This window comes from Dioscorea cayenensis, chromosome 14 (genome assembly GCF_009730915.1).
Source record: "Dioscorea cayenensis subsp. rotundata cultivar TDr96_F1 chromosome 14, TDr96_F1_v2_PseudoChromosome.rev07_lg8_w22 25.fasta, whole genome shotgun sequence".
Taxonomy (NCBI): domain Eukaryota; kingdom Viridiplantae; phylum Streptophyta; class Magnoliopsida; order Dioscoreales; family Dioscoreaceae; genus Dioscorea; species Dioscorea cayenensis.
Genome location: NC_052484.1, coordinates 771955 through 788335, shown reverse-complemented (window position 1 = coordinate 788335; position 16381 = coordinate 771955). Strand labels below are relative to the sequence as shown.

Here is a 16381-nt window from a genome sequence, read left to right as displayed (position 1 = left end):
TATTGCAACTGAACCTCTGCCACACACATTCAATTCTTTAATATCACCCAGTATGACCTTGTGTTGTAGTGTTTCATCAAGACTATGAAATAACTCTCTTCTTCCAGTCATGTGACTATATGTTCCACTATCCAACAACCATATGGATGAATTCTCCATGCCTTGCCCATCATGAACCATGAACAAATGCCCATAATCACCTGAATTTGCTACATTAGATGAGCTTCCTGCTTCATTTGCATTTCTATCCTGTGCAGACCAACAATGTGACTAATAATGCCCATATTTCTTGCATTTAAAACATTGAATATTTTGCAGTCCTCCTCTACTGAATCCCCTTCCAAACTGCCTTTGACCTCTTCCAAATCTGCCAAAAGCTCTTATACCACCTCTACTAAATTCTCCTGAATTATGTTATGCTTGCATACTTGCTCTTTGATCACCATATCTAGAACTCTCACCAGCTCTTCCTCTGCCTCTAAACCCTCCAAATCTACCTCTTCCTCTCCAATTAGTTCCTCCACCTCTTGAACCTCCCTGCATTACAAAAGCATCATGTCTCTCAGGTCTTTCAATGAATTGACTGAATCTGGCCTCATGAGCTTGAAGAGAGCCACTCATTTCATCAAGAGTCACCTTAGACATATCCCTTGCCTCTTCAATTGAAGTCACTGCATGTACAAACCTTGATGATAGGCTTCTCATCACCTTCAAAACCACTTCAGAATCCTTCAAATCACTTCCCATGCTTCTAATCTGGTTTACCACAACCAATCCTCTTGTAATATAATGCTGAATTGTTTCATCTTCTGTCATCTACAAAAGAACAAATCTTTGCCTCAAGGTTTGCTGCCTAACTGACACCATCCTTGATGTCCCCTGATTCTCATTTTTGATATGATCCCAGGCATCCTTTGCAGAATCAAACCTCACAATCCTATGCAAAATTGTCTCATCCATAGCTTGCTGTAACAAAAAAAGAGCCTTTGCATCATCTTCACTTTCTTTCTCAGTTGGTTTTTCTGCACTGATGCCTTTCTCAATCACTTTCCAAAGCCTTTGGGATCTAAAAAAGGTCTTCATCCTATATCTCCAATGCTCATACCCATCTCCTCTGAAAATAGACAGAAGCGTGTGAGATATATCAGGTGTTGGTGCAGAAGATGAACTTGAAGCCATTGACTGAGTGGTCTTCACTTCCTCCTTACTCATCAAGCCTTCTTACATCACCTCACATAGTCACACAACTCAACAAAAATAAGAACCACCAACTACAAGCAAAATTCAACAGCAAACAACAACCTCAAACTCTCCAACACCTTACACAAAGACAAAAAACAACAACCATAAACAGAAACCCAGTACTCACACCGTACATCTTTGATACCACTGATAATCACTATATGGAAACTAGAGATCAAGAGGAACAACTTTGGTATTCAAAGAAAAATTTAAAACCCACTCTATTTTCCTTGAAAATTCACACAAGCTCACACTAAATATAAAAACCAGAAAAAACATATGTATTCTCATGAGAAACATTCAATATAACCCTGTAAAAGTACAACGATTGAAATGATATGAGCCTTCTTAGTCACACCACACGCGTCAGGTTCTCCTCAGCTACACCGCTTGACAAGTTTCCATGCCTCGAACTTAATACAAATACCATGATCATCAAATCACAGCCATCCATCAGAAGCACAATCCGAGTCTTCTCAGCTGCCTCGAACTTAAACCCCTGTCTTTGATGGATGGAATCCTGACCACACGATCACTGGCCTAACCCTAATGCAGAGATTGTTCTTCCTGCCTCAAACTATGTGTTCTCTTGATCTTCAAATCCTGACCATCCATCACAATCCCTTTGATTCTTCAACTAACTTAACAAACTTTCAAACCCAGGAAATGACTTAGATACCCTCTACTTCTTAACTATTGACACCAGGACAATCTGAGCTGCAGCTTCACTGCTTCTGCTCTACAATTTTCTTCTGAAATTCACTTGATCTTCAATCAATTCTAACACCAACTGTGGTATCTGAGTTGTTGAGAAACTCCGTTTAATTTCTCCAACGTGAGTAATTTCTCTGCCTCTGTCCACTGAGCTATAGTATGGCTGCGAAGGGTGCGACAATCAGCTTATCACAACTGAGTACTCTTCCCATCTTTAAAGGAGAAAATCACGAGCACTAGAGCATCAAAATGAAAACGTTGTTCCGATCTCAGGTTCTATATATGGGATCTGGTGGAGAAGGGGTTTTCCGAGCCAGATGAAGAAGCTTATCTCAAGGAAAATCGGAAGAGGGACGCCAAGGCTTTGTTTTTAATACAACAAAGCTGTACACGAAATTAAGCATTTTAAAGTATGTTTGTTAATGTAACCAATTGCGTCTTCCAGAATGGGAACGCGTGTGATGAGAGAGCGAGGGGGCATATGGTGAATTCTAAGATAAATCTCATCTTTGATGTTTATTTTTTGAGGTTTTCTTTGATCTTTTGATTTTGATGATAATTGTCTCAAATTTTATAGATTTTAAAGTTTGTTTGTTTATGTAATCAAATGCATGCCCTTGCAGAATGTGAGTGTGATGAGGAGCAACATGACATTTGGTAATTAAATTCTATGAAAAGTCCCATCTTTGTTATTTGTTTTCTTGTTTGATCCTTTGAGTTCGACAGCGAATGCTTTAAATTTATAGATTTTAAAGTACGCTTATTCATATAAGTAAAACAAGAAGGACATGATGGATTCCAAGAAAAATCTCATTTTTGGTTTTTGTTCTTTGGGGTTCTTGTTTGATTCTATGAGGTTGATGATAAAGGCTTAAACTTTGAAGATTTTAAATTACTGTGTTTATTAATGTAGTCAAATGTGTCGTCCGGGTTGGGCATGAGCGATAAGAGCAAGAGCACATTTATCGAATTGCAGAGAAGAAGGTGCATATGTTGAAGAGGTGATTGAAGATGGAAAGCTGGTAGCAAACGTGGGCATACATGGAATAGGGGATCACGGCATGGCTGGCATGAAGCTGAGGAATGGTGAGGAGAAGGAAGGGCAGCATGGAAGCCGGGATGGCATTGTTCCGGTCCAGAATGGGGGTTCTTTGAAGAAAAGAAAAGAAAAAGCATGGTGTTTAAATGAATAGCAGTTGAAGCAGTTGAAGCTTTTGAAGAAAAGAATATTTAAATCAGGTCAATCTCTCGGTGTGAGTGAATGACCAATGCTGGCACACATTAAGGTTACGTTGTGACCAATGGGTGTCTAGATTTGGTATTAACCAATGGAGTGTTAGCATTTTGTCTACTAGTCGGTAATAGTTTATTATAAAAGTTAATGGAAGTGCTGTGTTTTGATTGGGTCTCATTACCTTTTTTCACATCCGTTTTCTTTTGACCCCTTGTCCCTTGACCAAGTGTGAGAGAACAACCAGGCATTTCATAAAACCTTGATTTTTCTCTCGAGCATTTCGTCAAACACCCATCCCTTTCACACTTCCGGTGATTGTCACACTGTCAGCATCGCTAGGTAATTTATAAGATCCATGAGAAGAAAAAAGATGTTGTGGTTGAGAAAACAGGAGAAGCAGGGGAAAGTTATGATGAATTCATTGCCGCATTGAGTGAAAATGACTGTCGATATGCTGTTTACGACTTGATTTCGTCACTGACGATCACTGCCAAAAGAGCAACATCTTTTTCATAGCATGGTAATTGTTTTCAGTATTTCATATCATTGTTTAGTTTTCAGTTGTTTGTCATTAATACAACGCTTCTCATCATTCATTACTGGTATTCTTATTTACAGAGTCTTATGAATAGCCTTCCTTCTTATAGTTTAATTATTATCGTAATTTTAAGCAATGCTGGTAGCTTTTAAATTACAAAGTTTTACTTCTGTTTAGAAAAAGATGAACAGAATGTTATTTGAAAATTAACTAGAATGGAATTGAAATTGTTTTTGTATCGATATAAGTCATCTTTGACCTCCCGTATTCGTGCCAAGATGTTGTACGCTACATCAAAAGACAGATTTCGGCATGAACTCGAAGGTGTACATTATGACATCCAAGCTACTGATTCGACAGAGGTGGACTTGCAAGTGCTCAGAGATCGCGCAAATTAGTCATTTTGTTTGTCTTTATGTTACATGGTTTGAAGAACATCTGTTTCTAAGCTCTTGAATACTTAATCTCTCAGATTTCCCTTGTATTTGTGTATCCTCTTCTTTTTCATGATGCTTATTATCATTTAAATTTTCCGTATTCCATGGAACTCTGGAACCAGTTCTAGTAATTGTTATGATATCTATTACAATGAAGTCACTCGAAAAACTACAAAAACACGAATATGTTTAAGTAGATAAGTAGACATTTAAGTTTGGAATGATATATTCTGATAAAATAAAAATAAGAAAACTATTCTTGCAATTTATCATGGCAAAAATAAGTTTGAGACTTGACATAGTGCAATAGTGTACATAGGAGCATCTCAAGAACACATATTCCAGTACACTTTAAGAATTGCAATAAGTGATGTTTCTTGTGAGAAGACTTAGTTCATGATTTTGTTTATTATGTGAATATAACCTTTATATATAATAAAACTATGTTAATATATAGTTATATTTACAAGATGAAAACATAATTAAGATGGACATACATGCATGGAAGCATCCTTTGGATTGTTGAGTGATTAAATGACACAAGAATAGGTGCAAGTGGTGCAATAATAATCCATCTTCCTTATCTTGGATGCTGCTATGTGATAGCATTTTGCTCCATATAAATACTACTCAATAGCTTACAATGAAGATACACAGCATTGCAAAATGGAAGACAAGAAATGCGCTACTGTTTTTGCAATGCTTATCATCCTCTTTGCTTCCAATTCTTATCTTAGATTGATCCAATGCCAACTTATGCCTATTGTTAGTGACAATCAAGTTAAGACATTCATAGTTTTTGTAGAAGAGCCTGTCGGAGGAGCCAATCTAGTGAATGATGAAGAGCTCACAAATTTTCATAGATCATTTTTGCCAAACAATAGTCTAGACTCTGGTGAAGAACGGATGATCTATTCATATCGCCATGCCATTAGTGGATTTGCGGCATTGTTGACAGCCGATGAAGTTTTAGCCATGGAAACAAAGCCAGGTTTCTTGTTTGCTCGTCTGCCAGAAGAGGTTAGAGCCGAAACAACCTACACTCCCGAGTTTATGGGCTTGAGCGTAGGAGGAGGGTTATGGTGGAGCTCTCAATATGGAGAGGGGATTATTATTGGAGTGATCGATAGTGGCATCACTCCTACACATCCTTCTTTTCAAAGTTTTAATGCAGTTCCAGCTCCGCCGGTTAATTGGTTCAGCAATTGCTCATTTGGACCGAATGCATGCAACAACAAGCTTATTGGCGCAATGGCATTCCAAAACGGCAAAAATCCGTCACCTCTTGATGACACTGGTCATGGGACACATTGTGCTAGCATAGCAGCTGGAAGCCCAGTTTATGATGCTGGAGTCCTTGGCCAAGCTAGAGGAATGGCAGTAGGGACTGCGCCGAGAGCTCATATCTCCGCTTACAAAGTATTGTATAGAAACCGTGGATCAGAAGATGATATGCTAGCAGGTAAAATTCATTTGAGTAATTAATAGTCTCATATCAATTAATTTGAAAGATATGAATTTGAATATATAAGCTTTGGTTTCTCTTTTTGATTTCCATATTTTCTAAGTTATTATTATTATTATTATTACATGATTTTTGGATAGGCATAGACCAAGCCATTCGAGACGGTGTCAATGTGCTCTCAGTGTCTATTGTTTCCGGACCAAAACACTTTTTGGATAGTGGCATTGCGATGTCCTCTTTCTACGCTATTACAAAAGGAATAGTTCCTTGTGCTGCCGCTGGGAATTCCGGCCCCACTGCAAGTGTTATTTCAAATGATGCTCCATGGATTTTAACTGTAGGAGCAAGCAGCACGGATAGAAGGATAAAGGTAACCGTGATGCTGGGTAATGGAATGGAAATCGATGGTGAATCTGCTTATCAACCAGACACACATAATGCTACTGATTTAGAACTCGTGCTTCCTGGTTCTGATCCTGACTGTTTATCAGTAGACGCGGCTGATGTCAAAGGAAAGATAGGTTTTATGCGAGGTTAGTCCCTTTTTCTTTATTGATAGGAAGGATAGTAAAAAGATGCCGAAGGAGAGGGAATGATAATTATGAATGACGTAAAACACGGATTCACAACATCCTCGGATCCTCATGTTCTTCCCTCGCTGCTCATGTTAGCCATGTTGATGCTCAAAAGCTAAAGGCATATGTGCAAACTACTAGAAACCCGACAGCATCGATTGTCTTCAAAGGTACACAATTTGGAGCCTCTCCTACTCCTTCCGTAGCTTATTTCTCTGGAAGAGGCCCTAGTCAGTATAATGGAGGCATTATAAAGCCAGACATCATCGCACCAGGAGTGAATATTCTTGCGGCTTGGCCGGTAGAAGTCGGGCCTAATCCAACAGGTAACACAACCTCAACCTTTAATTTCATGAGCGGTACATCTATGGCCACTCCTCATGTCTCCGGCATTATTGTTGATCTAAAAAAGAATCACCCTGATTGGTCACCTGCGATGATCAAGTCGGCAATCATGACAACTGCGCTCACTGAGGATCTAGATGGGAATCCGATAGCCGATGATGCTTTCTCACACCAACCAGCTAGTTACTTTGCCATGGGAGCCGGACATGTCAATCCAGAAAAAGCTAATGACCCGGGACTCGTTTATGACATCAAACCATTGGATTACGTCCTCTATCTTTGCGGGATGTACTCTACAGACATTGTCAAAGCCATTGTTCGACAACAAGGGATCTATTGTTCCACAATTCATTCGATAACTGCGGCCGAGTTGAACTATCCTTCAATCGGTTTGAGGATGCCAATAGCGAAAGGTTCAACAGTTGTCATTACAAGAACACTCACAAATGTCGGTCCGCCGGAGCTTTATGATCTACAAATAAAGAAGATGCCTAATGGAGTTGATATTAGATCAGACACTAAAAATCTGTCATTTTCAGCTCTGAGTGAGAAGCAGAGTTTCCGGCTTCAGTTTACAAGCAATGGTACTTCACAACGTGGGCAAGTCTCAGAAGGATATTTAATTTTGAATTCTACAACTCATGTTGTCAGGAGTCCAATTTCAGTTACATACTACTGAGCTGCAGTACATAGTATGCACTTCCTTTTGAGATGTCTTGCATATGAACTACTACATTGTGATTTTTAATAAGAGTGGTTGTAATTAAAAACTTATATATTATTTTTTTACATATTTTAAATACAATAAATAAAATTATTTTCCTTCAATTAGCAAATAAAAGTGCTGGTAAAGATATACAAGTATAAATGACTTTATTAAATCATTTTAGTAATTATAATTTTTTTTAGAATTCCTTTTAAGAATGGAAGATAATGAAATGCTAATTACACTATCCGCTATAGTGAAGATAGTTTTTCTTGTTTCTCATGATATAAAAGAGTGGGTGGAGATAAATTAGGTTTGTCTTGTGATTAGCATTTTGTTAAAATTAATTGATGTGATTTTACCTGATTCAAGTGTAAAACCAAATACATTCATAAATATATATATATATATATTTTTATAAAAGTGGATAAATCACTGCTTTATTAAAAATGAAAAAAAACAGTACATGACTAACACACGGGAGAAACAAACAACAGTGCAAAAAGAACAGTACAACAGAGTTTTCACCAGCAGTGATGAACTCAGAAAAGGAACAAGTGAAAAAAAAGAAGAGAGCTGCTAGGAAGGCGAAGACATCCATCTGGAGCCACAGGTCTGTCCAAGCTGCAAGGGGGAGTAAATTACTCTGAGCTAAAGAAGGGTCTTCATTGCCTGTATCGTTTGCGGCTCGTGCGCTCAAGAAGTCGAGGGAGTGCTTAATCTTCTAAGAAGCTTCGTCGAGAGTAAGCTGATTAGTAATTTTGAACAAAACATTATGGAAAGGAAAAGTAAGTGCTTGAAATATGTGAATGTTTCTTTCCAGCCAAATATTTCATAAATAGTTTTTGAAATGGTTCAACTTACAAGTATTTTCAAAAATAAAATAACTCCATCAGCCGGTGAATCCAAATGCGCTCAAACAAACACATTCTTTAATGAATTTTTATCATGTAATTATATTCTCTGGCGCATAAGAAACTAATACCATTTTTTATACCATTTTGGCTAAACCAAACCTCAATCTCTGATTATTTATAGTAACTGCAGTTGACTACCAAATCTTAATTAGTAGTAACTTCTTGTACAGAATATAGAACTAAAAAACACTAGACAAAGTGAGGGAAACACCAAAAGCTTCGTAGCCTAGTTGCATTAGCCTGATTGTGTAAAACAATGGTGTAGAGATTTAAGAGTCTCAAATTCAAGTCCCTTTAAAAGCAAATTCAAGTCCCTTTAAAAGCATTGGTGGTAACGAATCTTTTGTTGTTTGGGCAAGCTTATAGTTTGAACTTTGTGTCACTAGATAAAAGTGCACAACTTTCAGTCCTTGCATAAGCCCTTAATTGTATATATATATACATTTGTCACATTTGTATATATATATATATATATTAATGAACATAAAAGAACAAGGGGGGACATTAATTGTGGAATGGGATTTGGATTGAATGGATAATAATATCCATAAAGTAAAAACAAAAAAAACACACACGCACACAAAGAAAAAAAAAGAGATTCTTCTAGTTTTTAATTTTGCTTTGTTTTTTTTTATTTTATTATTTTTCAACAGGCTAAAAACATTTGAATAGTAATGGTTTAGAACTGTGAATATTACTGGTTAGCTTCACGTCGTGTTCTTATTTTCAAGATGAAGGCATGATTAAGACGGACTCACATGCATGGAAGCTTCCTTTGGATTATTGATGAATAGGTGCAATTAGTGCAATAATAGTAAACTTTGTTTTCTTTGATGCTACTATGTGATAGCATTTTGCTCCATATAAATACTACTCAATAGCTTTCAATGAAGATACACAACATTGCAAAATGGAAGACAAGAAATGTGCTACATTCTTAGCAGTGCTTGTTATTCTCTTTGCTTCCAATTCTTATCTTAGATTGATCCAATGCCAACTTATGCCCATTGTTAGTGATGATCAAGTCAAGACATACATAGTTTTTGTAGAAGAACCTCTAGGAGGAGCAAATTTATTAAATGATGAAGAGCTCGCAAATTTTCATTGATCTTTTCTGCCAAACAATAATCTAGACTTTGGCAAAGAACGGATGATCTACTCGTATCGCCATGCGATTAGTGGATTTGCAGCAATGCTGACAGCCGATGATATTTTAGCCATGCCATGGAAACTGTTAGATGTATTGTTGTATTGTCTATATATGTATACATGTATATGTATGTACAGCCGTATATGTATACTTATCATATTCTATATGTAGACCCAAAGGGTCACTCATGTAAGGTGTTCAAGCATATACACTTGTTCCATTCTCTCTCTCTCCTCTTCTAACATGGTATCAGACGCTTAGGTTTTTCCGACCACCACCCTCGGTCGTCGTCGTCGTCACTAGCTCTCTCTCTTTCTCTTGCCTCATCCACTTCTTCTTCAGCACCTCCTTCTGTGCTCTCTTCTTCATCACCGGCAGCCCCGTCACCGGTAAACCCGTCACCGACAAGCTTCTTCTTCACCGCCCCCATTTCCACAAAAGGCCGGCCACCATCCTCTTGCAAGTCATCGGCGTCGGCCACCTCATCTCCGTTGCCATCAACCCTCTCTCCACTCTTCCCTTGGAATTAAACTTTTACATTTTTCCAAAAACTTCTCATTCCAGGTTCAAAGTCGTCCTCACGATTGCTTGTAAACTCGTTGGTAAATCGAGAGCGAGATTGCATGCCACCCAAATTTTTTTTCTCAAAACTCAGGCTTCTTCCCGGAATGAAGGTTCTCAAAACACAAAAAAATCTAGAAGAGCATATTTCCAAACAACAAGAAGACAGAGAAGCATATTTCCAAAAAAAAAAAAATGGATGTTTTTGGATCCACTATTGCTCGTGCTTTGAAGGAACTTGCCTCCGGGCTTTTCTTCACGGGGGAATCGAGTACTCTGCTTCTCGATTTTTCTTACAGTGCTTCCACACGTCGCTTCGCCTGTTGTTTCTTCACCGGCTCCACCTCTTCTTCCAACACCTCACTATACACTGACTTCTCCTACTCCACTTTGTCTCCTGCGGATCGCGAGTTTTTAGCTATGTTTGGCGAGTTCAGCGATCCTATCGGCAGACTCTATCTCTTCTCTCGGACATGCAACTTCCACTCAGGTTGCTCCATCTGCTTCAAGTAGTCTCTGTCCTCTCTGGCTTCTTGACTCTGGTGCTTCTCTCCACATGACCCCACGATGCTACCCATCCGCACCATTCCCATTCACCATCTCACGTCACCCGTGTTCGCCTGCTCGATGGCACACTTCTTCCCTATTTCCTCCATCGGTCATTTCTCTTCTAGTGATTTCTCAATTCCTTCAGTCTCTCATATTCCTCGTTTATCCATGAATCTTATATCTGTTAGCCAGCTTACTGATCATGATTGTCAAGTTATCTTTGACCGTACCTCGTGTCGTGTGCGGGGATCGCGAGTGGGGACGGTGATTGGAGCCCGACCGTCGTCAAAAATGGAGTTTATGCGTTGGATTCCCTTCGTCTTCCATCATCACTCGAACTCTGTTCATCATTGTTATCTCTGGTGTTCGATCTCATCATAAGTGGCATCATCGTCTTGGCCACTTATGTCCATCTCAGTATGTCATCCCTTGTTCGTCATGGCGTTTTTAGGAGTCTCTCTCCTCCTTCCGATGTCGATCTGTCTTGGATGTAAACTTGGTAAGCAACTCCAACGTCCTTATCCTTTGAGTGTGTCTCGGACTTACGCTCTTTTTCGAACTTATTCACTCGATGTTTGGGGTCCCGCTCCCTTTTGTCTCTAAAAGGTGGTCATCGCTATTATGTTCTTTTTATAGATGACTACACTCGATTCACCTGGCTTTATCTTATGCCTCACCGTAGCCAGTTATTGTCTATTTATCGCTCTTTTTCTACTATGATCCACACCCAGTTCTCTGCCTCTATTAAGACATTTTGGTCTGACTCTGGTGGTGAGTACACCTCTCACGCTTTTCGTGCCTTTTTGTCTTCTGAAGGCACATTACCTCAGTTATCTTGTCCTGGGGCTCATCCTCAGAATGGGGTCGCTGAACGTAAGCATCGTCACATCTTAGAGACGACACGTGCTCTTCTTCTAGGTGCTTTTCTTCCCCCTCATTTTTGGGCTGAAGCTGTCAGCACTGCCGTTTATCTCATTAACCTACAACCCTCCTCTCACCTTAATGGTCGTAGTCCAGGTGAGTGTCTTCATGGGTCACCCCCCCGCTATGATCATCTTCGTGTTTTTGGTTGTCGATGCTTTGTTTTACTTTCACCTCGGGAGAGAACAAAGCTAACAGCCCAGTCTGTTTCATGTGTTTTTCTAGGATATAGCCTTGAGCATAAAGGCTATCGTTGTTATGATCCAGTCACTCGTCGTATTCGCATCTCCCGTGATGTCACGTTTGATGAGTCCACACCTTTCTATGCTTCTCCTTCTTCCACTGAGTCCTCATCTCTCTCTGTCCCTCTGTCATTCCTTTTTCCTACCCCTTCGGCTGAGCATACTCCTCCTGTGTCTTCCTCTCCTCCATCATTCAATCCTCCTGCCGAGTTTCTTTCTCACTCCTCTCTTGACTCCTCTCCTCCTTTATCTGCTGAGTCTCCTGCAGTGTCTTCCCCTCCTTTATCAACTGAGTCGCCTATAGTGTCTTCCCCTCCTCTCTTGCTTCCTCTTGCTCACCCACCTGTTCGTTTCACATACCACCGTCGGGATCCCACCGAGCCTCCATCTCAGACGGTCATCTCTGACACCACTCCTACTATCGATCCAGCTCTTGAGGTACACTCTCACACTTATTCTTTACGCGATCGCTCTACTTTACATCCCCCTGTTCGTTTTGCTTCTGCTAGCATCAGTGTTTCAGATGTCTTTGAGCCAGGTACCTACAGGGAAGCAGTTCGATTACCTGAGTGGCGGACTGCCATGGCAGAGGAGCTTGATGCTTTGACTCGGACTCATACGTGGGATCTTGTTCCTCTTCCTTCTCATGCCGTTCCTATCACTTGTCGTTGGATCTACCGTGTGAAGACTCGTTCTGACGGGTCTCTCGAGCGCTATAAAGCGCGTTTGGTTGCTCGTGGCTTTCAGCAGGAGTATGGCCGTGACTATGAGGAGACTTTTGCCCCAGTAGCCCACATGCACACTGTGCGCACTTTGGTTGCTGTTACTGTTGTTCATGGTTGGGTTCTTCATCAGCTTGATGTGAAGAACGCGTTTCTTCATGGGGACTTGATGGAGGAGGTTTACATGACTCCTCCCCCTGGCCTCCGGGTACCTACGGGGTCTGTTTGTCGTCTTCGCCGGGCTCTTTATGGTCTCAAACAGACTCCACGGGCCTGGTTTGAGCGGTTTAGTACAGTAGTTGAGGCTGCTGGTTTCACTCCAAGCATACATGATCCAGCAGTCTTCATTCACTCTTCCTCTCTTGGGCAGACCATCCTTCTTCTATATGTCGATGATATGATCCTTACCGGTGATGACTCTGCTCACATTACCTTTGTGAAGCAGAAGTTATGTGAGACTTTCTTGATGACTGATTTAGGTCCCCTTCGTTACTTCTTGGGTATCGAGATTACTTCTCATCCTGATGGTTACCGTCTCTCTCAGCAACGTTATACTCATGACCTACTTGCTCGCTCTAGTTTGGTCGATACCCGTATTGCTTTGCTATCCGAGTGGAGTTACATTTGCGACTTCTTGCCTCTGATGGGATTCCCTTATCTGATCCTTCTCGCTATCGACATTTGGTTGGCAATTTGGTCTACTTAAAGCATCACCCGTCCCGGACATTTCCCATGCAGTTCACATTCTCAGTCAATTCGTTGCGGCACCCACTTCTGTTCATTATGCTCATCTTATTCGGGTACTGCGATATCTTCGTGGCACTGTATCTCGTGGTTTTGTTCTACTCACGTCGATCCACTCTTGATTCGCGAGCCTATTACGATGCTACCAGGGCGATTCTCCCGATGATCGGGTTTTACATCACTTTGGTTATTGTATCTTTCTTGGCTCTTCTCTTATTGTTTGGAAGACCAAGAAACAGCCTACTGTTGCCAAGTCTAGTGCTGAGGCTGAGGTTCGTGCGTTGGCTTCTACCGTCCAGGAGGTGCTTTGGCTGCGTTCGATTCTACAGGACTTTGGTGTACCGATCACATCTCCTATTCCTATTCACTGTGACAGTACTGGAGCCCTTCAGATTGCTGCAGATCCGGTCAAGCATGAGCTGACCAAACATATTGGTGTGGATGCACATTTCACACGATGCCATGTACGTGCCCAGACTGTGTCACTTCACTATCTTCCTACAGAGGTCCAAGTGGCTGATTTCTTCACCAAGGCGCAAACACGTGATCACCATCTATTTATGTTATCCAAACTCAAGACACATGATCCGCCTTGAGTTTGAGGGGGGGTGTTAGATGTATTGTTGTATTGTCTATATATGTATACATGTATATGTATGTACAGACGTATATGTATACTTATCATATTCTATATGTAGACCCAAAGGGTCACTCATGTAAGGTGTTTAAGCATATACACTTGTTCCATTCTCTCTCTCTCTCTTCTAACAGAAACAAAGACAGGTTTTTTGTTCGCTCGACTGACCGAAGAGCTTAGATCACAAACAACCTACACTCCCCAGTTTCTTAGCTTGAGTGAAGGTAGAGGGTTATGGTGGAGTTCTCAGTATGGAGAGGGGATGGTTATTGGAGTGATCGACACTGGCATTACACCTACACATCCTTCTTTCCAAAGTTTTAATGAAGTTTCGGCTCCTCCTGTTAATTGGTTCGACAATTGTTCGTTTGGACAGGATGTATGCAACAATAAGTTGATTGGTGCAATGGCATTTCAGAATGGCAATAATCCATCACCACTTGATGACATAGGCCATGGGACACATTGTGCTAGCACGGCCGGTGGAAGCCCAGTTTATGATGCTGGAATCCTCGGCCAAGCTAGAGGAACGGCGGTACGGACTGCACCACGAGCTCATATCTCTGCTTACAAAGTATTGTATGGAGGCCAAGGATGGGATTATGATTTTCTAGTAGGTATTATTTGTTATGGAAACTAATAACTCCATATCAGTTAATGTAGAAAATATGAATTTCAATATATTAGTTTGAGTTTCTCATCATATGACATTTTAAGTTTTTAGGTTGAATTAGATTCAAATAATCTGTTTAATTTGCATCTAACCAATTATTATTATTATATGATTTATGAGCAGGCATAGACCAAGCTGTTCGGGATGGTGTCGATGTGCTCTCAATGTCTCTTAGTTCCGGCGCGAAAAACTTTTTGGATAGTGGCATTGCGGTGTCCTCTTTCTACGCTATAACTAAAGGAATAGTTTCTTGTGCTTGTGCAATGAATGAAGGACCAACAACAAGTGATATTTCAAATGATGCATGATGCAGACCTAATTGATGAGCTAGCTTGCGCCTACCTGGACAAGTGGGATGCGATGACCTAGGTGGGGTCATTTTTGTAATTTTTCCTAAGAGGTAATTTTGGTGTTCAGAGGACCCCATTAGATGGAAAACAGGTCAACAAGCAAAAGTCACAGTTTGTTGCGCAAACTTGTGAGTCACACCCTTTTTCGGCCAAATTCCATCATCTGGGCCTCGAAAACAGTAATTTTGCCGTTTATGGAAAGATTTCCTCCATCGATATCTTGGGCTGAAGATCTCTGATTGAGACGCCGTTTTTGGCATTCGCTATGTTTGGTTTTAAATTTTTATTCTATGGTGTCAATCGCGAATTTTCTATTTTTGGAAAATTTATGATTTATTTCTCTTTTAGTGTTTCTTGTTGGTCTATTTATTTGTAAGCCTTCGGGCTATGAAAGCAACTTGAATTTGAAATAAAATTAATATTTGTTTTCCTCTAAATTCCTGGGTATTCTTAGATTAAACAGGATTTAGGTTTCCATTTCGTTGTTGACTTGGGTATTCATAAACTAAACAAGTCCTCAACCTTAACCCCGCTGTGTCAATGCACCATGGATTTTAACTGTCAGAGCAAGCAGCACCGATAGAAGGATAAAGGTAACTGTGGAGCTTGGTAATGGAATGGAAATCGATGGTGAATCCTCTTATCAACCAGATATACACAATGCTACTAACTTGGAACTTGTATTCCCTAGAGCAACAGGTAGAGATTCTGATCTCCAATGTTCATCACTAAACCCGATCGATGTCAAAGGAAAAATAGTTTTATGCATGGTTGGTCCTATCTCCAACATGGAGAAAGGAGAGCTCGTAAAAGCTGCTGGAGGAGAAGTAATGATTGTCATGAATAACATAAAATACGGATTAACGATGTTTGCAGATCCTCATGTTCTGCCTGCTGCTCATATTAGTAATTTTGATGCTAGAAGGCTAGTGTCCTATGTGCAAACTAGAAACCCAACAGCATCAATTGTCTTCAAAGATACACAATTTGGAGCCTCTCCCGCTCCTTGCATAGCTTTTTTCTCTGGAAGAGGTCCTAGTCAGTATAATGGAGGCATTATAAAGCCAGACATCGTCGCACCAGGAGTGAATATTCTTGCAGCTTGGCCGGTTGAAGTTGGGCCTAACCCAACAGGAAACACAACGTCAACCCTTTTTTTTTTTGAGGGAAAGAGCTCTTAGAGCTATTTTATTGATATAAAAAACAGGATACAAAGAGTCAACATTACAAACCAAAGAAAACAAAACAGAAAGAAAACCTAAACACAAACACTAAACAAGGCAAATACAAATTAACCAACAAAACCATTTAAAATGAGCAACTTCATCAACCATCTGGGGAGTTCCCTGCAATAGTGGAAAAAGGAAACCTCATGATGGTTCAGGCCGTGGGCAGCAACAGAAGAAGGAGCCCGATTCCAATTTGTTGGGATGAAATGCAAAGAGGGAAGACCCATCTGGACAAGGAACACTTTGAGAGCTTGAATCTGCAGGTTTAGCCTCCAAGCGTCCAAAGTGGCCCCTTGATGAATAGCCTTCACTAACTCTGCACATGGTGATAGAATAGACCTGATGTTGATGATTGGTCTCCAATTGATCGATGCTTGTAAAGCAAAACAGAGAGCTTTGGCGACTGCTTCCTCAGCAGAGGTCACAGGGC

The 16381-nt window shown here is 40.4% G+C and overlaps 3 protein-coding genes and 1 pseudogene across 3 annotated transcripts; all 4 read left to right on the top strand.

The window, feature by feature from the left end:
- The first annotated feature begins 1403 nt into the window (after window positions 1–1403).
- Window positions 1404–4126, top strand: LOC120275539 (annotated as a pseudogene).
- Window positions 4127–4831: 705 nt separating this feature from the next.
- On the top strand, window positions 4832–6168 carry LOC120275538 (subtilisin-like protease). The gene is made up of 2 exons (XM_039282157.1): window positions 4832–5627; window positions 5771–6168. Exons 1-2 carry the CDS (start codon window positions 4832–4834, stop codon window positions 6166–6168), a joined length of 1194 nt encoding a protein of 397 aa, XP_039138091.1.
- A 137-nt stretch (window positions 6169–6305) lies between these two features.
- On the top strand, window positions 6306–7277 carry LOC120276304 (subtilisin-like protease 4). Its single transcript, XM_039283025.1, has one exon. The coding sequence runs from the start codon at window positions 6558–6560 to the stop codon at window positions 7227–7229; it is 672 nt and encodes a 223-aa protein (XP_039138959.1). The 5' UTR covers window positions 6306–6557; the 3' UTR covers window positions 7230–7277.
- A 6684-nt stretch (window positions 7278–13961) lies between these two features.
- Window positions 13962–15984, top strand: LOC120275537 (subtilisin-like protease). Its single transcript, XM_039282155.1, has 5 exons — window positions 13962–14316; window positions 14496–14657; window positions 14790–14850; window positions 15288–15866; window positions 15930–15984. The coding sequence occupies exons 1-5, from the start codon at window positions 13962–13964 to the stop codon at window positions 15982–15984; spliced, it is 1212 nt and encodes a 403-aa protein (XP_039138089.1).
- The last annotated feature ends 397 nt before the right edge of the window (window positions 15985–16381 follow it).

What these genes read in the sequence shown, in the direction of transcription:
- LOC120276304 (XM_039283025.1), top strand. Translation starts at nt 6,558, where the DNA reads ATGAGCGGTACATCTATGGCCACTCCTCATGTCTCCGGCATTATTGTT.
- LOC120275537 (XM_039282155.1), top strand. Translation starts at nt 13,962, where the DNA reads ATGGTTATTGGAGTGATCGACACTGGCATTACACCTACACATCCTTCT. An exon ending in ACAGTTTGTTGCGCAAACTT is followed by an intron (nt 14,851 to 15,287) that starts GTGAGTCACACC and finishes TTTAACTGTCAG; the next exon opens with AGCAAGCAGCACCGATAGAA. An exon ending in AACCCAACAGGAAACACAAC is followed by an intron (nt 15,867 to 15,929) that starts GTCAACCCTTTT and finishes TATAAAAAACAG; the next exon opens with GATACAAAGAGTCAACATTA.
- LOC120275538 (XM_039282157.1), top strand. Translation starts at nt 4,832, where the DNA reads ATGGAAGACAAGAAATGCGCTACTGTTTTTGCAATGCTTATCATCCTC. An exon ending in AGAAGATGATATGCTAGCAG is followed by an intron (nt 5,628 to 5,770) that starts GTAAAATTCATT and finishes ATTTTTGGATAG; the next exon opens with GCATAGACCAAGCCATTCGA.